The following is a 22,364-nucleotide window of genomic DNA, read 5'->3' as shown; positions in this document are numbered from 1 at the left end:
GAAAGTTGGGTCCTGGAGCTTTGCTGGTCTACTCTGGCTTCCTGTCAAGGAGACAGGGACACCGTGAGCCACAACCTTACAAAAGCTTCACATAATCCTGGGAGGGTTCCTGGTGTGACCCACCCTTTGAGTGACTTCACTTTGCCTGGATAAGTGTGTCCCTTTAGCACTTAAAAATAGTCTTACCATGGCTCCATCAACTTAGCATCTTGGTTACATGTTCATGCCACAAGATGGAAAGCTGACTGGAAACTCAAGAGTCCAGTCCTTTGCCTGACAGCTCCCTGAAACCAAACGTGGTTTTCTGAGCTCTGCTGGAATGTTTCTATCATAGGAAGGTGATCTTTCCATCCAGCTCTGGCTAGAAAAGAATTTTAGCTCACAGATCTGATATCTTCTATGTGGCATTTTGCTGAGGAAGTTTTCAGGCCCAGGACAGTGAAGAGATTCAAAGTCGTTTGGAACAGCAAAAGAAAAGCCTGGATCTGAGCCTTGGCACTGGGAATCCTATGCTGTCCTTGGCCTCACAGTTGAATGGACATAACCTTGAAGGGGGATTCAGTGTGTCAGATCAATTCCCAGGAAGGTTCTTTTTCCCCCCAACTTGGCCACTTAAATTAAATGCTACGTAATTTAAAAATGTAATCTTAGCTAAAAGCATATTATGTGCAGGGCACTGTACTTACAATGTGAGCGACCACAGGCAAGTCACTTCACCTGCCTGTGCCCTAGTCTCTTTATCTATGAAATAAAGTGCTGCTGGTGCAGCTTCTCTTAGGAGGTTAAATGAGGGCAGAGAAGTAAGGTACTTTGTCAACAGTGAGGTGAATGTTCACGGGAGCATCACCAGGCTGGCCTGCCTGCCTTTGAGGTCCACACTACCTGGAGCCTGCCTCTCTTTCCCACTAGCCTTCCCAAAGGTGGATATAGTATGTATGATCTCACAGAGCACATCTCTGGGGTCGGTGTGTTGTTTAACAGAGTTTGCAGATGTCATAGTTTGGGTGGGGGAACATAATAAACAGAATGCTTTATAAACAGTGGGAGAAAACCCTGTTTTCAGAGCTGAGGATAGAATCCAGGGCTTTGTGTATAGTTTGGTGAGTCTCCTGCCTCTGAGACAGTCCCTAAATGATACAATTGTTTTTTCCCTCATAGTTTTAGAGGCCATTAAGTCCAAGACTGAGGTACATTAAGTACCCGTTGATAAACTATGCATTAAATCAGCTTTCCATGACGATACAAAGTATCTGATATAGGTTCTTATGAAATAAAGAGAGATTTGATGTGTGTAGTCAGGGATAATGCCTAGTGGTACTGTGTCTACCTAGCATGCACAAAGCCCCAGGTTCAATCCCCAGGAACTATCGAGTTTCTTTAAACTGGATATGGTGATCCACATGTATAGTCCCAGCACTTAGGATGCTAAGGAAGGATTGTCACTTGGAGGCAAGTCTAGGCTTGCATGGAATGAGAGGCCAACATGGGCTACATAGCAAATTTGTCTAAAAAAACGTTTCCTTTTGAGTGGGGTCTGTGGTGAGGGTAATACATCATGGGAGGAGTGCATGTCAGAACAAGAAGTTACATCTCAAGTCAGGAAGAAAGAGAACACAGACAGGCAGGCAGGCAGGCAGATATAGAGACACAGACCCACAATTCCTTTCAGTGAGCTAAGGACCTCCCACTACTCACCTCTCAAAGGCTCCTGGGAAGCAAGCCTTATAATTCGTGGACTTTTGTGGAAGGTTTATCACCCTAGGTATTGCTGCTCCTTCCCTGGCTGATACATGGCCATCTTTTCACTGTGCTATCATGAGGTAGAAAGGGCAAGGGAGTCCTCTCCAGCCTCCCTTTAGAGGGTCACTCATCCAATTATGAGTTTCTACCTACAACCCAACCACCTTTTCAAAGGTCTTACCTTAGAAAGCTGACTCCCGCCTGTAAACAGCTTGTTTTAGTTAGGGTTCCTATTGCTGCAATGAAATACAATGACCAAAACAACTTGGGGAGAGAAGGGTTTGTTCTGCTTACACTTCCAGATTGCCGCTCATCATCAAAGGGCGTCAGGACAGGAACTCAGATGTCAGGAACCTGAAGGCAGGAGCTGATGCAGGGGCCACGGTGGAGAGCTGCTTACTGACTTGCGGAATATGGCTTGCTCAGCCTGCTTTTTATAGAATCCATGACCACCAGCCCAGGAACCACCTACCATGAGCTGGACTCTCCCCAATCAATCACTAATTAAGAAATGCCTTATGGCCACAGGGGTGTGGGCCGGTGGTGCATGCCTTCAGTCTCAGCACTTGGGAGACAGAGGCAGGTGGACCTTTGAGTTCAAGGTCAGTCTGGTCTACAAAGCTAGGACAACCAAAGCTAAACAGAGAAGTACCGCCTCACCCTCGCAGCCTCCCCTCCAAATCTATACAGCCCAATCTGGAGGCATTTTCTCAGTTGAGGCTCCCTCCTCTCTGATGACTCTGTGCCAAGTTGACACAAGATGAGTCAGCATAGGGCTGTGACTGGTTTATGTTCCCTGTGCTGCAAGAAAAAGTTTGAGTGGACTTTTGGTCTAAACAGCAAGGCAGAGCTCCTTCACTTACAAAAAGAGCGGCAGAGGTAGGGACATCTTACTCTGGGCTCCTGAACTCTGTGCACCTCTCTTCTCTGCTTTTCAGTGATACCACACTGGTGGCTTGAAGTTAACCACCTGAGCACACTCGTGTCCTAGCAACTGGTGAGGGCTACAAACCTGAGCCTTGCCCCAGAGATGGAGCTGTTGATGGTTTATCATTAACACTAAGGGTGAACAAGGATGGTAAAAATCCTCCGGAGGTACGGGGTGGCTCAAGGGGGTCGGGACTCATCTGGTGGAGTCAAGGAAGTGGAACTCATGCAGAGTGCTAGGGATGCTTGCTGGGAAGGCAAGGAGGTAGAGGGGCAACAGTGTGAGATAGTACAGCATGTCCCACGTTTCCGGAGGAAATGGGACGAAGAAGCTTAGAGTTAGCAAAGGGCATTTGTTACATAAATTCAATACAACCCTGGGGTTGGGGAGAGAGCGCACCCTTTGTTCTTTAGCTGGGTCGATTCCCAGAGGATTTCAAATGTGGCTTAACTAGGCCTTTATCCAGTGCTTAGTAAAAGGGGACCTAGCCCTTGACAGGCCGAGGGGCCACCTGGCGTAAGGAAGAGAGTGGCTTGCGATACTCTAGGCTGCCAGCGAATTGGAAAATGGTAAACAGAAGCTCAGAAATGCTGTGGGATGAGAGTCAGATACCCATGGCTCAGATTCGTTACCCAAGTGATTGGCTGGCAGCACCTCCCTCTGAGCCCGTGCAGTCAGCCTTTGGGAGCTAGAGGTGCCTAGTGATCCTCAGTGTCACCAGACTTCTACTCTTGGCCTGTCCTACACTGTCCCAGAGGTTTTGAAGGAGACTGAGGGCACCCAGCTGCCTGGGCAGATGGAGTGGTTAAAGCTAGCGTCTTTAGGACCTGGAAACCTTCGATAGGCCTGTTCTCAATCTCAAGCTCTCTCTCTCTCTCTTTCTCTCTCTCTCTCTCTCTCTCTCTCTCTCTCTCTCTCTCTCTCTCTCTCTCTCTCTCTCTCTCTCTCTCTCTCTCTCCCCCCTTCTCTCTTTCTCTCTCTTTCTTTGGGAAATGACGACAGGGCCTCATTCCCCTTCCAATCATTGCCACCAGCCCTGAGGCTCTGGGGACCTAGGCTTCACAGATGGTCATTGTGAAGAGACTAGCCACAAGCTGACCTTGGCTAATCCACTATTCACACAGCCTGTTGGGAAGAATTGATAAAAGGAAGCTGAAATCGGGTGAACTCTAATAAATGCTATTGTTCAGCCCATTTAGTGGCTAATAAAGCATGTTGGGGGTGGCTGCACCGAGGTGGAACACTGTAGTGTAAGCAAGAGACGTCCCGTAAGTTCTGTGACTCTAGAGAACCCTGACTAATACAGGACCCAACGGCAAAACAGGGTCACGAGGCTTGGCCTCCACAGCAATAGGAGGATCATTTGGTGGTCCTGAGGGTGTCAGGCCAGAGAATGGTACCTAAGGAGGCAGCCACTGCTGTCTTCAAGCATGTGGGGACCCTGCTGGGGACAGGCCTCCTGCAGTGGTCATCCATGTACTTTGGTGTTCCCACTGGCATTGTTTCTGACCACATGCTGCATGTGTGGGAACAACCTAGGCCAGGAGCTGGCAAGCCTCAGCAGTGGTAAAGCTAGATTGAGCATGGGGCGCTCCCTCTGGGAGTGAGGGGCTCAGAAGAGCCCAGCCCTGCTCCCCGCGCACACCCACACTGCTCTGTGTTCCTCCTTCCTCTTACATTTTTGTTAGGCAGATGGCTGAACTCACCGATCAGGTGTGAGCCTGGAGTGACTGTGCTGACCTCACCGCTGTCCCCATCACCCCCCACGCCCACACCCAGTGGCTATGTGGGAGGGCCACCCATCCTCACCATACCTCCTTGTTTACCTTCAGTGCATCCTTAGCATACTCTGTCAATGGCTCTCTGTGGGAAGAACTGACCTCTTTCCCGAAATATGTGAGGCTGCTCTCCAGGCTTGTCAGCTATACTATGCCTGCACAGTGGTCCACCATGATTACCTACTGAGAAAGCATCAGTCGAGCTGTGTTCCAGGACCAGCTGGAATTCCTACCAACTCTTTTAAGATGCCTGGTTCAGGGCTGTTAACCCAATGAAGAAACAAGTCAGAGAAGTCAGTGACATGGCCCAGGATCTTACAGTCAGCAATGGAGTCGGTTCAAACCTGGCTCAGTGTGGTTTAAGACTGGAGACTGCCCCTTTGGAAGCAGACACAAGGTGATTGTCATTTATTGTTTATTTTCACATACATTATTTTGTTTGATCCTCACAACAGTCCTGTGAGGTAGGTAGGGTTATGTATTACTATATGCCCATTTCACAGATGAAGAAATGGAGGTGGCTCAGTGAGGCGAGTGACTTGTATAGTCACATAGTATGTTAGTGGCTCAACAGGTTCTGTACTTGTCCTAGGGTCAAGTTATTGAGTTAGGAAGCACCAAAAAAGATGGAGAAAGCAAAGTTTTATGGGGAGGGCAGGGGGGCAGTGTTGATTTCTGAGGTTTCTTCCTTGACTTCCTTGAATATGATCACTATCTGCTTGTCCTGATGGGGTTCTCTGAAGAGCTTTCCAGAGTACCCCTGGTGCAGTGGCTCAAGACAGCCACATAGGGACTCCAGAGTCCCACTACAGGGAAAGGCCTTTATTGCCCAGGACCAAGCTTTGCCTCTAACTTTGTAAACTCTCCCCTCCCAGGGTGTAGCTCTGGAAGCCCTTTGCTCTGTCTACTGGTGGATGCTGGTTCTAGGCTTCCCTAGTTGTGTCTGGAGTGCTTCCCAGGTAGGTGGGGGCGCTACAAGGCTCTCACTGCTACAGTCACTCCAAGGAGGAAACACAGCCTGCAGTTTAGAGGTCCACAGGGCCCCTTGCCCGCAGGGGGAGTGGTGTCTGGAGTTGCTGTCCTCATTGTATCCCAGGACGGCCCGTAGGTAGTTAGGACTGGATAGCACGACTGGGAAGACTGCTCTGTTAAGAGAAGTGTCAGGGGCTGGACACACTCAGGGCCCGGGGATTACAGAGCACTCCTATACCTGCTTGCTGAACACTGTTTCCCAAGACCCTAGAGCTCCTCAGCCAGTGATCTTCTTCTAGCTAGAAATAATTAGGAACATGCTGAGCCATGCTGGTGGGGAAGGCTGATGAACTGGGGGCTGAGAACAAAGAGAAGCCATGTGAAAGATGTTTGACTTACCAGGATGGAAAGGAGCTGATTCTGCTAAAGGTAGGTTGCAAAGGGGAATCAGTTCTGAGTAATGGTATCTGCAGTGTCTAGTCAGAGCAGAGCACAGATGTGTATAAAGGAAGGTCTGACAACAAGACCTAGCACAGGACGGATTTGGGGGTCAATATGGAAAGAACTTTCTAATAGCCAGCACTGCCCAACCATAGCAGGAACTGCGTTGGGGACAGTGAACATTCTGTCGCCAGGGGGTATGCAAGGCAGCATAAAGGATCCCTTGGAGATACTCAAGAAGAGGCACTCACCACCATGTCCTGGGGTGTCCTAGAGGAAGGGGAAGAACTAAGAAACTACCGGATTATTTTCCAACCCTGAGAGTTCATAACATATTATTGGTTTATACTGACTGGTGTCAGTGATGCCTGCTATTCACGGGGCAAGGACTATAAAAGTCAGGCAACAGCTGGATCATGAAGTGTCTTCCATCTTCTTGGCTTCAATACCATCACATCTTTGTAGGGAAACAACCAACATCTGAAGCCAAGAATCCTTCAAGGAGCCTCTTCAGGAGGGGCGCCCCCTCCTGCCTAAGCCTGGACACTCACTCCCCTAGGCCATGCCATGGCTCAACTTTCTCCCTGAGTGGAGCCACAGAGGATTTTGGGAACATAATTGCATTTTAAAACACCCAATACAGCTGTCTTTGGGTAAAGGTGTCCTGGAGCCTGGGCACATCCTCAGAGCAAAGAGCAGGAGAGATCTGATTTGCTGTGCATGTTGTTGCCTAGGAAACTAAAAGGAGCCTCTTGTTCCCGCCCTACCCCTCAGCAGCCAGGGCTCTCTCTGGAGATGGGTTAGCAGGGCGCTGACTAGTGGTAGGCGCCAGCCGGAAAGAAAACTGCTGCTCTTTGTCCTAGCCAGAGAGTCCTCCTGTGGGCTCTTTTTATATGTTTCATCTGACTTGTGGTCATCACGAAGCTACCCATCGCCAGTTCAAAATGGCGAGAAAAGGTGGTTCTGTTCAGAGGACATGTGGATTCCAGAAGGTGGACTCTGTCATGGGAAATCAGGTCCTGCTACTCAATTAATACAGATTAGTATAGTTCCCCGCCTCGTGCCACTGGCGAGACACTCTCCTCAGAGCCTTAGTTTCTTGGGAACTCCTTCCCCAGTATGACTAGGGTCTTTTTACCTGTAGCGGATTAACCGAATGATCTTATTGTTCATAAAGTCCAGAGCATGTGGATGGGAAGAGTCAATGCAGAATCCATCACTCAGAGCGATCTTCAGCACCTCCTCCACAAAGACCTGGAAGCTGTTGATCTGCTTGTTGGCAGGGACCACCCACAGCCTTTTGAGGTTCTGCTTGGTGTACTCTTCCTCTGGAAGGCCTTCCACATTGGCCACCCAGTCAAGAGTCAGGTGGTTAGGGTCCTGCAAGTGGCTGGTGATGGAGGAGAGATTGCCATTGGAGCAGTAGAAGAGCTTAGAGCCGAGGAGTTTGAGGAAGAGGCAGGATGTGCTGAAGATGTTGGCATTGAACACCTCCATGCTGGAAGATGACAGGCTGTAGATCTGTGGTGCCTCCCGCACGGTGAAGTGGACAGTTTGCACACGCTGCTTCAGGGTGATGTTAAGCATGGCGTTCTTCTCCGCCTTGGAGAGTTCTATCTCCTTTTCCTGCAGGGCCTCGATCAGGGGCTGTACCTGGTAGAAGTCAGCTTCCCTGCGGAGCAGACCCATCTCCTGGAAGTCCTCTGGCAGATCCAGGTGGGAGGTCCGCAGGAAGTTGAGGATATAGCGGAACACTTTGCCATCACGGTCAATGAAGCAGTTACCCTGGCTGTCCCTCTTGGTGGGCATCTTCCCACTGAACATGGCACCCAGCATAGAGTCAGGGAAACTGGTCAGGGTTGCCAGTGAGGTTGTGTAGAGCTTCCCCCCAACATTCAGTGTAATGGGGTCAGACATGGTAGGAGGCTGGATGCCTGGAAATAGTTCTAGATGGGTAAAATGAGAAATGATTATTACCCAACTATATCTACATAATCACAGTCCTGAACTCCTAGTTACAGATCAAGCTGACAGTGAGGGTAAAGTGTACTAATGGCTGAGGAATGGCTGGTAACCGCCGTGCTATATAAAGCATGTTAAACTCACAAAGGAAGACACACACTTGCACACACTGGACACTTGCCCGAGTTCCAGTACTCAGAGGAATCTTAGAAAAGCTTCCTCTGTGACTTCAAATGTTCAGTGAGGCCAGAAAGCCACTGGTTTGTGGAAAAAAGAAAATGTATCTGGAACAGAACGTCTTGAAATTTTTAAATGAATATTAATTTGCATACATAACAGTTCTATCATCTTTGACACAGACAATGTCATTATCCATCCCGATTGCAGACGAGGAAGGCTGGACCAGGACTTATTCCTGGCTTTGGCAGGATTCACACTCAGGTTCCTAACTGGAGACTGCTATTCTTTGAAGTACTTAACCAATGCCTTATGATTGGGCTCAGTTCTCTCACTGCGTCAGTGCGGTGAACTATTTTTCTCTTTCAAATTACAAATAGTTGTAACTAGAGCCATTTCCTATCTACCAGAACTATCATGGATCACTTAGTTTTTGGCCTCCAAATGACAATCTTTTCTGGACAACCCCCTGCCCCCCATCCCACCATCCCACCCCACTCTGCCATAAAGATGCTCATCTTGTTCCTCAGCTATCTGAAGCTGACCGCACAGCAGTGTTGCTTCCTGCAGGTGCTTTGGTGGGCTGGAGAGGGCTCAGCTGTTAGAGCATTCATTGCTCTTACAGAGGACTGGGGCTCAATTCTCAGCAACTTCATAGGGGCTAACTGCCTGCAGCTCCAGTCCCCGAGGATCTAATGCCCTCTTCTAGCCTCTGAGGGCACTACATGCATGTGCTGCACAGACAGACATGCAGGCAGAATATTCACACATATACAATAAAAATAAACAAGATATTTTTGAAAGACAGTGAAAACACTCCTCACTGCCTTACTACCTCCAGCATCTAGGGCATTAGCCTCCTTTAACTGGAAGTCTTGGATCTAAAATCTTTTTAAGGTTCTAGAGAGCATGAGCTCTCTAGAAAGGATAAATACCCTCTCAGCTTCTACAGGAAGCCTGTAGGATGAGCTCAGCAACATTGCCCTGACAGTGGAGGTAGGGAAACAATGAGAAATAAGCCTCAGTTCTGCCCTACAGAAGAATTCATGCTGGTGGGAGTGGGGGGAGGGCAGACAAGAGACAGTGAAGGTGCCCTGGCAAGACAGATGCAGAGAGCTGGGAGGAAAATGAGTCCTGGCACAGCAGGGAACACCCTACTAAGCATGCTTACTGCCCAGATTGGGAAATGGGACCATAGAGGTGTGGGGATAGGGGAGCAGTGGCAGAAACCATTTCTCTGTATATCTCTCTATTTGAAGAGGGTATCTACTCGAGACCTCTTTCTCTCCAGAGATGGAGCCAAGATGGACCAACATGCTCAGCTGCTTTGTGTGTCTGGGTGGGGGAACGTCCCCTTTCAAGTCCTCCTCAGTCTAATGGGGTGTTTTGATGCCGCAGAAAAGCATTAACCATCTGGAGTGTCTGAAGAGCAACCAGCCCATGGTGAAGTCACAAAACTCTTGGCAGAAACATGGAACAGATGGGCTGTGAGACACTGAGGAGGTTGAACAGCTGGGTAGGCAAGCAGCCTCGGGAGGGGTGGAGGCCAGCCTTTGGAAACAGCAGCTGGGAAGGGTGCTTGGGCTCACAGTTGAGTCAGGCACAGGCAGGACCCAGGGGTGGGTCACCTTTATTCTTATGAACTAATCTAGAATCTTCTTCCTCTTCTTTCCCATCCCCGAACTTTTTCTTTTTAGACAACAACCTGCATATTTTAGTGTTTTTATCCTTGAGAAATGTTACCCTCTCCCCTAACCCAGCCTTTCTAAAATACTGGACTTCAAGCCCAGGCTTTGTGAAGTAGTTCAGCTCCACAGGATCAGAGGGGCTGGACTCCTGACAGTTCTGTGGTCCAAAGACTCAGTATCTCCTTCAGGTGTTAGTGCAGAAGTGTAGGGTGGAGAGGGGTAGGAGACACCTGGTTTTCCTGGAGATTTATGGCTGGTGCCTAAACATTGTTTCTCTGCTTGCACAAAGTAGCAGAGTATGGTTTCAGAACCATCTGTCCTTTGTCTGGGGAAGGCAACAGTTTTGGTTGGTAGGAGCAGAGGTAGACTAAGACTAAGGCTTCCTGCCCTATTCTAGGGAGCTCTCTATAGGATCTGCTCCAGAGCCACTGTGAACTCTTCTTGGCTACCAGCTGCTGAGGTCAAGACCTGGGAGGCTGCCTAGGTTCTTCAGAACTACAATGTGCCTTGAAACCATTTCTAGAAGTTCTGCAGGAACGTAGCCACAGGCCTGCTCCCTAGTCTACACCCTACATATTCCCTTGGCTTTGTCTTTCCAGTCTCTCCCCCAGCTGCATCTCTCTCTACATTCTGGGCTCTGGCATTCACCCCACCCATGCCTTGCCTGCTACCCACACTCTCCTCCCTCCATCTTTTATACTGTCAACATTTAAGGCCTGAACTAGGAGCCAGTTTATCTGTAAAGCTCTGCCCAAATTCCTATGTTCAGAACTCTCTTCTCACTGGGCATGGTAGTCCATACTTTTAATTCTAGCACCCAGGGAGGCAGAGACAGGAGGATCTCTGTGAGTTCAAGGGCAGCCTGGTCTACATAACAAGTTCCAGGCCAGCTAAGGTTACACAGTGAGTTCCTGTCTACACAAAAACCTGTCTGTCATCTTGAGGGCTTCAAACTTGCTCACTTTGGTGGTTCAAACCTGTAATTTTTGCTAGTTGAAAGCTAAAACAGGAGAATTGTAAGTTTAAGGCTAGGGCAGTCAACTTAGTTAGGTCCCTGTTTTAGAATAAAAGGGGGCCAGGATATAACTCATTAGAAGAATGCTTCCTTAGCATGCCGAAAACCTCAGTTTAATCCTCAGTACTGGCCAAAAGGTCCTTCTGCCTCCCACCGTGTCTAACCCTTTCTCTAGCTTTGGACAACATCTGATGAGTGACAGGTTTTATTAGACTGTGTAAATGATGCTTAATCATCAGAAAAGCAATATATGTGTCTAGGGAATTACAGGTATTATTCCCAGGAGGTTGAAGCTGTTTAGGCTAAAGATGAAAAGACACACCCTGGGTGAGGAAAAGCTGTTTTGGCAGGCAGCCTCTCCACTTCGTCCCCTTTATTTCCACGCATCTCTTTCCCCTGTCTATCAGAAGCCATTTCATCTACTGAAGCTCCCGGGATAGCTTATCATGACCTCAGAGTTTCAGCCCTTGAATAAACCCTGACTTCCTTCTCACCGTGTCCTTGTCTCACAAGTATTGGCTCTTGAGAGGTGAACATGCTCAGTCTTGGAATAGAAGCAACACAAGCTCCAGACATGATGGTGTATGCCTGTAATGCCAGCAGTTGGGAAGGGAAGATTCCTGCCTGACACCAGCTGTTCTATGGCAGTTTCCTCTGGGATAAACCATCTGTCTTCCTTGGAAGGAGGGTCTAGATTGGAGGGAATCTCACTGAGAGGCCAGATGTTAAAACTGAGGTGAACAAAAGGGTGCTCTCAGGGGAGGTGAAACATTTTGTCCTGTAGGGAAGTTTGCAAAGCCCCCAAAATAAATAATTCCAAAGCTCCAGGAAGTCCCTGAAACCGACTCTGTTCATTAGGCCTCTCCCTCTCAAGCATGTATAAACAAGGACTGCAGAGCTGTCCTCACAGACAAGCCAAGCTCTCAGGTGGAGGCTCGAATCCCAGGGTCCACCTGAGGTCATTTCCAACCTACTAAGCTGCCCACAGTTGTACAGTGGGGCTTCTTCGGCTTTTTGTGAGCCCTCCCACAGGGCTCCCCAGGTAATGCAGATGTCTTTGAGTCATTTCTGCTCCTGTAAGTTACTCCAGTAAAACTCACTGGCTCACCACACTGGACTATGGTTGTTTCCTATTTCAATTGGGAAGATGTTTATTTACATTTTCCCAGAAAAAGTGTCACACAACACCAGCTGAGGCTGCTAGCAGGCTCTAGGCCAGTCTTGGCTTTGTAAGACTCTTATCTCAACCCCCCATCCCCAAACCAAAGAAAAAGTAACAATACAAAGAACTATTAGGCACTATTACCTGTTAGAGGCATGGAATTGAAACCACAAATACCATTGTACATCTACAAAAATAAAAGTGTTCAATTCTAAATGCTGGTGAGCACACAGCGATAGGGTGTTGGTAAGATAAGCGGTGTGCTGCTGCTAAGAAGGCAAGGATGGTTCTGCTGCCATATGACCAAGGGACTCCACTCCTGCAGAGAGGAAGCTGTGTGCCCACAGAGCCCTGCATGGCAATGTCTAACACAGCAGCTTTACTCACAATGGCTGAAACCCAGAAACTACTAAAACATAAACAAATTGTGCTTTAGTTATATAACAGAGTATGACTCAGAACTATACATTATACAGCATTTACACACACACACACACACACACACACACACACACACGAAAAGCATTGCCACAAGTGGAAGAAGGCAGCCCCAGAAATGTGTATGATTCTATTTGTATAATATTTTGACAAGGAAAGCTAGAGATCGAGATCTGCTAGTGGCCAGGCTGGGGAGAAGTCATGGGCTATGAAGGGGCACAACAGAATATTTTGGAGTGATGAAAATTCTGCATGTCTCGAAGTCATGGTGGTCAAAATTTAAATAATTATGACTTAAGAAGAATGAGTTTCATTGTTTATAAATTATCTCTGTAAACTGAAACAGAGAATGACATAGCATATTAATGAGTCATGAAATCAATATAGCAACTGAGCTGTGACCAGTTATATCTACTGCAGTGAGACTTTTGTTTCAGTTATACGTGATCATAAAATGATACCCCAGAGGGAGAAACTCGCCTGCTGAGTGAGTGCTTTAAATTAAAATCAGAATTACAGAATAGGTTGTGACTGTAGGGAAAAGAAAAGACAAAGCTCTATCCTTTGAGGGTAAGAATTGAATCTGTCAGATAAACTGACAGGAGACGGGTTCACAACAGGAAAACCACGTAAGTGTACAGTTGTTCCACAAACAGACCCCAAAGAAGGGTCAGATTCCTAAGGTCTATATAGTGCCCCAAGTAACAGTGAGAATAGGGGCTGGGCGCTTGCCACGCAAGCTGTGTGGCAAGGATACTTACATGGCAATACTGGTTAAGTCAGGTAAGAAGAGCTTTCTAGGGCTATTCCCAGAGGAATGGGTGACAACCGGTGACAAAATTTGGGCACTGGGTGTGGTATTCCTTAGTCTATTCTGTAACTCAGTTCGTTTTCCAGGTTGAGGAGCCATTAGGACAATCCTCGGTCTTTCCTCAAGAATCTTCAGAGAAAGGCCGCTCCTGCGCTGGAAGGAGAGTTAGGAGCTAGAAGGGCAGGAAGTCACACAGGCTTTTTGCTTTGTCTTGTTGTTTTTGTTTTGTTTTGTTTTTAATTGAACACACTCAGCACACTGTGTCACACTTTGGGGAATCATTTTCTGAGCCCCTAGCCCTTTCATAACAATGACAGGACACATGACTGCATGGTGGATGTCTAGCACACAGTGGGTCCAGGTGGACTGTTGTAATAAGAAATGTGCATCCTGGTCCTATCTCTAGGTCCAGGCCAGAGTTCTAAATGGGAAAAAGCCCCGGACGCTCCTTTGGGTGTCTATTGATCTCAGCCCCACTTCCTGAAATACATGTGATGGAGCATCTTCCGTTATTCTTAACAACAGCTGCCAACAGCAGCAGCGCTTATGTCAGCAGCTGCTTCTGGGCAGCGACGGGCTGCCAGAGACACCAGCTATTAGAAGGTTGAATTTGCACCCCTCACCCTTTAATAGGGATCAGAGTGACAATCACTATGGCTAAATAATTTAATCAGCCATGTTTGCATACTGAAGTCTTCATAAACACCCAAACAAGATTAGGAGCTGGCAAACCTGAAGAGGTACCGGGAGGGTGGGGCAGGTGGAGGGAATGAAGCTGGCCTTTTCTCCTACCCAGCCCTATGCACTTCTTCCTTTGGCCTTTTCAGACTTATCCTTTTACAATAAGCCAAAAATCCACCAGAGTGCCTTCACAACAGACTGCCTTCATGCATTCTGCAGGACACTCTTACAAATCACCTGGCCTGTGTAGGAGGCCCTGGGGCCCTCTGATTACAGTTAGAAGCACACAGGACGGCTTGCAGTTGCAGCTGGCATCTGAAGAAGGAGGAGCAGAGCCTTCTGAGCCTGTGGGGTCTGCGCTAACTCTAGGCAGACATCGTCAGAGAATTACTATGTATGGGAAATCCAACATGTTTGGTATTAGTGTACGAGTAAAGGGTAGGGTTTTTTTGGGGGAGGGGGTGTTGAATGATAATGTTTAGTTACCAGGGTGTAGAACAGTTTGAAAGGATTAGAAGGATTAGGAAGTATGGCCTTACTGGAGGAAGTGTGTCAGTGGGAGTGGCTTTGAGGTTTTCAGAGCCCACTCGGGGGCTTTCCCTCCCTGTCGTCTGTAGATCAGGATGTAAAGCTCTCAGCTCCAGGGCCATGTCTGCCTCATGCAGACATACTCCCCTCTGAAACTGTAAGCCAGCCCCCCAATTAAATGTGGTGTACACCTTTAATCCCAGTACTGGGAAGGCAGAGGCTGAGGGATCTCTGAGTTCAAGGCCAGTCTGGTCTATGGAGCAAGTTCTAGGATGACAGCCAGGGATACACAAAGAAACTCTGTCTCAAAAAACCTAAATGAATGAATGAATAAATAAGTAAGTACTGACTTGGTCATAGTGTCTCTTCACAGTAACGTAACAGTGACTAAGATGGGGGTGGGGTAGAACTCAGGGGTAGAGTACTTGCCTGGCATGTGAGGCCCTGGGTTCAGAAAGTGGTCGTAAAGAAAGGATTGAGGTTTACAGCTCAGGAGCATCTGCCAAATGTATGCAGGGCTGGTTTCCATTCCTAGCACTACAGACAGGCAGACAGATGAAACTGGTGACGAAGGCTATGAGCAACAGAAGGTGTAAGAGCCTTAAAAAGTCTGAAACCTGAAGCAGCACGTTCAAACGCCACTCTGCAACCTGCTTGGCAGCTCAGCGCTGCCACCTGTCCCCGCGCCTCACCTAACAACTGGCAACTCTTTACTCAATTAATTCCTTTCATTCTGGGTGGTGGTGATCACCTTAGAATGTCATGTGTGTTAGGCAGGCATTCTATCACTGAGCTATATCTCCACCATTCATATATATATATATAAAATGAAATAAAATCTACAACTTTGGGGTGTTGAGACAGTCTGTCTACTACTGTGCTCTAGCCTCAACCTTACTTTTAATAATGCTATATAGAAAAGTACAAAGAACCACTCTGTTGTGCTAAATGCTTTCCTTTTTGCGGTGGTCCGGGACACACCACTCTTAGGTATGACTGCATGAAGCCAGGATCTGCCATGTCCCCTTTGGCTTATTGATTAGTTATTTTGAGAAAGTGCAGACACAGGAGTAGCTCTGGAGTGATGCACTCATAGGAAGGGGATTTGCAAGTTCAGAGGAAACTTATTAGGACCCAGAAGAGAGTAGCTGGGAGAAGGCCTGGCCACTGGAGGCTTTCATCTGCAAGAGAAGCCAACATATAGTAACTACACATTTCCTCCCCATCTCCCACTTCCCCATAATTTTCCACCACTGCCAGGGTCCTAATCTTTTCTTCCTTTCTCTACTCCAGGATGTTGTATAAACTTCAATCACAACTTCTTTGAGTCTCTTTTCTGTGGAACTCTCAAATGTGTCACACTAACAAAAATGGGCTTCCTCGTCTGCTTTGTGTCAGTTTAAGTTGAAGCCCATCCTAGGCATCTAATAACCTATTTTCTCCTATAATACTATTTATTATCCTTTCCAGTTTGTAAATGAGGAAAATTGTGGCTCAGGGAGGGTAAGGAATGGCTCAAGATCACATATCTAGTCAGTGCTGGAGCTGAGATCTGAATCCAATGCTGAATCTCATACCTCATGTCCATCTATCATAGGACCCCAGTGTGCAATGAAAGCAGGAGATGCCATATCCTCAAGTTCTGTGTGGAACTTTGCCCAATCACATCTGAGGCCAGGGGGACAAAAGTCCCAGGATGGCAAGTAGCTCTTGCACAGTGCAGGTCTGCACAATCAGAACCTTTCTACTTCAGCAGTAACCCAGGGTATCTACTGAAAATGCAACATTCAAAAAAGCAGGTCTTCAAAGGTCAGATTTAAAAGATGAACGAGGATGCAAACTGAATCAAGTTCCAAGTAGCAGCCCTGTGAGTGACTTAACAATTCTCTTATGAAGGTTTTCCGAGAGGCAAATCTAAAGTTCCAGTTTGCCTGTCTAGTCGAATGAAGTAAAAAAAACCCTACCCTCTCAGCCTTTCCAAGCAAACCACAGACATCAAACTAGGAGATGGTAGCGCCTTGATCCTTAAGAACATTGACAGGGCAGTGGGGCCAGGGTGCCCTACCTGGCTCTGTGGGAAAGGGCAGTTTCAGACTAGGGCCTGAAAGTCATCATTTGCAACGTTCAATTAAAACCCTTGAAATAGAAATCTTTGAGATTATCTGTAAGGGCTGTGCTCTGCAATCCTCAGTCCTTGCAGACTCCAGGAAGGTAGTCGTGTGCGGTCAACTTGGTCGTGGGTGTGTTAAATATAGTGGCCCCTTTAAGCTCCACAACAATATATCACAGACAGTATTACCTCCACTTTACAAAGGGGAAAATGAGGCTCAGGAGATTAGATAGCTTGCTCAAAGCATCAGCAGGCTGTGTGTCCAGGCTACTCTGCCAGCAGGGTGTGCACTCTGCAGCCTTTGGAAGTGAAGGTCTTTGCCCCTGTAGGCATTTTCACATCTGCCAGTCTCAACTCCAATCATGTGCCAGGGGCCAGAGAGTGAGTACTTCCTGAGTGAGCCTATGGCATGCTCAGAGCCTTGTGAGGCGTTCCCTGAAGACTATCCCATTAAAATGCCACAGCAGCAGTGTGAGGGACTGATTATCATCCTGGTTCTAGAATTAAAAAACCAAAGCCCAGAATAGTGAAGACAGCAACTGAAGGCCGCAAACTGTGCCCAGTACCATAAGCTATAGTATTTTATTAAAGACTATAAACAGAATTTGAATAAAGGCTTGTAATGCTTCTGAGAGGAGAACAAAAGACATTGATATTGATTGTGGTGCTGCTGAACTACTGAGTTACTGAGCCCAAACCAAAAGATGTTTGTCCTAAAATAAGATGTAGAATCTTTTGTGTGCGATCAGTGAAGACCAACTGTTGTAAGAATTCTAAACCTACGAGTAATAATTTCTCTTCCCTTTTGGTTCACTCACTCAGAGAGTCTAGGAATGATCTCTAGTGTGAGCACACCTGCATGGGTCTTTATAGATACTTCATTCAAGAGGAAACTGCAACTTCCTGGAGGAATAGATGTTTTTAAGGAAAAGTTCCAGGTGGGCCTGGAACTTCTTTTGCCAGATCATAAAGAACAAAGATTAAGTTCATGTTAGAGGCATATAGGAGCTGGCCTTACGGACAGATTTAATATAATTTGAGTAGCAAAAATAATAATAAAATAGATTTTAGCACATTGGAAAAATTTAATGGGTCTATAATATTACTGCAAACAGAGAAAAGGGGGTGAGCAGGGAACAGGGAGAAAGAAGAAAATGCTATTCTATAAAAAGGAACACCAGGCGGTGGGTGGGCCCTGATGCTGTCTTAGCTTCTTTTCCTGCGGCTGTGATAAAACATCCTAACCAGAAAAAAAAAAAAATCCCAAAAACTCAAGAGAGAAAGAAGCCTGTACTAGATTACTGTTTGAGGTGCATGCAGCCCACCGCAACAGGGGAGTCAAGGCCAGCAGGGGTTTGTGGCATACCACATGAGGAGGCACATCACATGGTCACACACATCTACAGTCAAGAAGCAGAGGGCAGCAAGCTCTCAGTTCCCTTTCTCCGTTTGTATAGGCAGGGAATGGTCCCAGCCACCATTAAGATGGTCTTGTGGCTGGGTGTAGTGGCACATGCCTTTAATCCCAGCACTCAGGAGGCAGAGGGAGGCAGGTTCCCTTGAGTTTAGGGCTATCTGGTTAAAATAGTGAGTTCCAGGACAGCTAGAGCTACAGAGCTACATAGTGAGACCCTGTCTTGGAAAAACAACAACAACAACCCCAAATAAACAAACAAAAAAACTAGAGACATGGGTCTTGTGGTGGTTGAAATGAGAACATCTTCCATGGGCTCAGGAGTTTGACTATTCCGTCTCCAGGTGGTGGTACCGTTTGGGTAGATTCAGGAGGTACGGCCTTGCTGGAGGAAGTTTCTCACTCGGGGCAGGCTTTGAGGTTTTAAAAGTTATGCACCATTCTCATTCTGCTCTCTCTCTGCTTCCTACTTGCAGTTCAAGATGTGAGCTCTCAGCTCTTCTTACTGCCAAGATGGACTCTTAGCCCTCTGGATAAGCTCAAACAAATTCTTTTATGAATTGCCTTGGTCAAGGTGTTTTATCACAGCAAGAGAAAAGTAACTAATGCAGATCACCAAGATCACTCAGGATAATCAAGATAGTCTCCCAGAGCATGTCCAGAGCCTGGCTCCCAGGCGACTCTAGATTTTTGTCACGTGGACAATTACCACTAACCACCACAGTGTTATAGGCCTGTTTTTTCCAGTACTGGGGAGGTAGAGGTAGGGAGACTAGGAAGGAGTTCAGGGCCAGCCTGGGCTACAGAAGACCCTGTCTCAACATACTCCTCCACTCAAAATGAACACCAACTAATACAGAAGGAATAGTACAGTTAAAAAAAAAAAAACACCATTTTGTAGCCTTCAGTGTTACAATTCAGGCAAAAGATCGTCATGGAAGGAACACATAGCCTAGAGCAGTGGTTCTCAACCTTCCCAATGCTGTGACCCTTTAACACAGTTGTTCATGTTGTGACCCCCAATGAAATGACTTCATTGCTACTTCATAACTGTAATTTTGCTACTGCTAGGAATCAGAATGCAAATATGTGTTTTCCAGTGGTCTTAGGTAACCTGTGTAAGGGTCATCTGACCCCCAAAGGGGTCACGACCTACAGGTTGAGAACCACTGCTCTAGACAATGTGTTTCAGACATTTTCCCTGTTACCATGGAGACTTATGCTGTCATGACATTAACCACTAACCAAATGGCTTCATGAAGACCCCTGATCAACCTGCCTTCTAAAATGATGGGATCAGAAGTCCACATTACCAAAAAGCCAGACACAGAACTAGCTAAGATCTAATCATTAAGGAACTAATCAAATATAGACAGCTGAGATGGCTCTTTCTAGATTAAATGATTTGCTCAAAGAAATGTTAACAGATACAGTATGTGGATCTTGACTGGATTGGATCATTAAAGGTAACAACTAAAGGTTTTTGGAGAAGGGCGATCTGGAAAAACTTTAATACCAAGTGCTTATTTGATAATACCAAAGGTAAGATTACAATTATGTAGGAAAACAACACTCTTATGAGATGGATATATATTGGAGACTTTAGGAAAATTTCTAGATAAGGTATTACTATGTGCCTCAGGCTGGCTGAAAACCAGTCTTCCTGCTTAGTGTGCCAAGTGCTGGGATCATGGGCATGTGCCACATGCCTGCCTGGCTAAGGTATTCATTTTCTCTTCCTCCCTCTCTCAGCCCACTCTTTCTCTCTCCTTTCTCTTGTGTGACAGGTTTTCATAATGCCGCCCTTCCCTAGCTGGTCTGGAGTTCTCAGTCTCAAGTGATCCTCTTGCCTCAGAATCCTGAGCTTGGACTATAGGGACAAGCAATCAAGCTTGGCTCATAAGTTCAAGTAGCTGGGAGATGTGCGTGTGTCCGTGGAAGGGCAAATGTGTGCAAGCATGGATAGGTGAATGTAGGCAGTACTTGGAATTTACTATAGGTTTGGCGTTTAGAGACTAAGATGGTCAACTAGGACCAAAGCTGGAGAGGGTTTTTGAGTAGGAAGTCCTTCTAGACTGGACTTGGTCCAGAGGATCCACCTGCCCCTCTTCTGTTCTGGGATCCAGGGTTTGAGATGTCGCTGTCTGGGCCTTGTTTCTGACCCTAGCTGCCTCCTGAGCCTAGCATCTGCTGCTGGTAAGTGGCAGGAAGGAGACTCCTGCTGTGCATATTGGGAGATATGCAGTCAAAGTGTGGTGAGCATGGGCAGAGAGAACCAGCAGGGCTTCTAGGGTAGAGGACAGCATATGGTCTTTGGCCAGAGTCGGTGTTTTTGGTAGGCTCTCCGAGGGAAGATGATAGTGGTCATGAAAACCATGGCAGCTCAAACTTTGACAGCTACTCAACATGCTAATTTCTATACACCCCCCCCCCCTCCGTTTTTCAAGACAGGGTTTCTCTGTGTAGCCCTGGCTGTCCTGGAACTTACTCTGTAGACCAGACTGGCCTCAAACTCAGAAATCCACCTGCTTCTGTTGCCCAAGTACTGGGATTAAAGGTGTGCTCCCCTACTGCCTCATGCAATAGACACTCTCATAACTTTTATAGACCAGCATGACGGGCCTTTTCCTTTCTCTGCAATTTGACTTCTAGTCATCCCCTCTGCCAGGATTTCGAAGGAAAAAAATCTCACTGAGCTGCCAGGCTTCACATAAGGCATCCACACTATTCTCTTTGACTCAAAGCACTTTATGTTCAGTACTTGGCAACAATTAACCTAAGTAGGTGCCTGACCTCCCTGATGGGGTGGGAAACCCCTCGACACCCCAGAAACGCCATTACCAGAAACGGGCTGCACAGGGAGTAGGAAAGACTTTTTTTTTTTTTTTTTAAACTTTGTTTAGATAGAGCTATTTTCACTTTCCCAGACTGACTTGTTCACCAACAGGAATATTTATGTCCCTGTCTTGGAGATAAACACTTTAAAACTTTTCATTTTGAAATACTCCCTTGACTTTTCAATTTGGAATCAAATGTGTAAGACAATGTCTAATTGGCCGCCATGCTGCAAGGCCATGGAGGTTTCCACTGTGTAGCGGAAGGGACTGAGCACCGGGTAAATTTCAAAGATGACAATGTTCAAGTGACTGACGTCTGCCGATCAACCTGCAGCTTCCCAGTCTTACCCAGGGTGATCACCAGGATAAGGACTTTGGCCCGGGCCTTCCCCTTCGCCCTTTCACACCCAGCAGCGGATTGCCATCTTGCCCTGTCCTATCTCTGAGAGGTCTACAGGCTGCTCCACTCAGTTCACACAAGGGGCACTGGAATTGGGGTGGGGTGGGCTGGAAGAAGAGACCACCCAGCCTGAGGCATTTCCTTGCTTTGTTGAAGATGGTCCCAACACCATCCCTCATCCGCAGGCAGAACTTTCCTTAGCCACCTTGGCTCACTCTCCTGCTTCATCTTGTGGTTTTCCTCAGGCACCCACACCTCTCAACTTTCTTTTCTGTGGTCTTCCTACTCCTACCAACAGTGATAATTGTAAACCAAGGGCTTTCAGATAGCTCCAGCCTGAAGACACCATTGAAAGGCTGTCTTGTAGCTTGGCATTGGAAGTGCTAGGGCACAAGTCCTGGAGCTCAACTTTGGATGGGTGGGGCATCTCAACACTTACTTCTTTCCTATTACCCCAGGCCATACCTGTTTCCCCTGGGGGCAGAGAAAGGCTGTGTCTTTGAAGGTTTTTGGGGCAAGTCACTTATTATGTGTGTTCCTCAACTGGAAACAGTTATGGTGAGGCCTTTGCGGGATGTGAGTGGATGAGTATGTGTGACGCACTGAACTCCAGGGATGGGCTCTTTATTTCTAGTCACATGGAAAGAATGGTGCTGTGTACATCCACACGCCCTGGGTTCACTAGAGCTGGGAAGGTCCCTGTCATCCCTGTGGTCCGCCTTGCGCTCCCCCACCTAACCCAGCACCCACTCCTCAGTTCTGGAACCGGGTCCTCTCTGATCAGACAAGAGGCCCCCTTCTCACCTAGAGACCCCGCCCCTCTCCCCCAAAGGCTCCTCCCAACAGAACCTCTTTTTATCCAGCCCCGCCCCTCAGACAGTTCGGCCCACCCCTCCTACCCCGAAACGCGACCCTCCCCCGCGGCAACAGTGGGGGGGGCTACCCCATTTCACAGATGAGAACAGCGAGGCTGAGACAGATGACCTTTCACGGCAGGACAGGTGCCCCGAAAGGCCTGTATGCGTCCGCTGGATCCCGAGCCCTCCCCACCACCCCGGCGCACCGCACCCACCTCCTGCCCTCGCTCGGCAGCCTCCCCTCCAGCCGGCGCAGCTTCGCCAGGGGGTGAGCCGGGCGGGGGCAGGGGTGGGGCGTCCCGGGCCGCGTGCTGGCCGCCGGGACTTGTAGTCCGCTCTGTTCTCCTCTCTGTGCCTCGCGCCCCGCCCGGACTCCACCTCCCAGGAGGCTACGCGGAGAGCCAGCACACTACTGGCCCGCCCCA

The 22,364-nt window shown here is 47.7% G+C and overlaps 1 protein-coding gene across 1 annotated transcript; it reads right to left on the bottom strand.

Annotated features, from left to right (window-relative positions):
* Positions 1-4,830: 4,830 nt before the first annotated feature.
* On the bottom strand, positions 4,831-22,194 carry Kctd21 (potassium channel tetramerization domain containing 21). The gene is made up of 2 exons (XM_031387418.1): positions 22,155-22,194; positions 4,831-7,805 (listed from the first exon to the last, which is right to left on the bottom strand). The coding sequence occupies exon 2, from the start codon at positions 7,774-7,776 to the stop codon at positions 6,994-6,996; it is 783 nt and encodes a 260-aa protein (XP_031243278.1). The 5' UTR covers positions 7,777-7,805; positions 22,155-22,194; the 3' UTR covers positions 4,831-6,993.
* Positions 22,195-22,364: the final 170 nt, after the last annotated feature.

The sequence above is a fragment of the Mastomys coucha genome, unplaced genomic scaffold (genome assembly GCF_008632895.1).
Source record: "Mastomys coucha isolate ucsf_1 unplaced genomic scaffold, UCSF_Mcou_1 pScaffold21, whole genome shotgun sequence".
Classification (NCBI taxonomy): domain Eukaryota; kingdom Metazoa; phylum Chordata; class Mammalia; order Rodentia; family Muridae; genus Mastomys; species Mastomys coucha.
This window is presented reverse-complemented; position numbering and strand designations above follow the sequence as displayed.

Coding starts and splice junctions, on each gene's coding strand:
- Kctd21 (XM_031387418.1), bottom strand. CDS start 7,776: ATGTCTGACCCCATTACACTGAATGTTGGGGGGAAGCTCTACACAACC.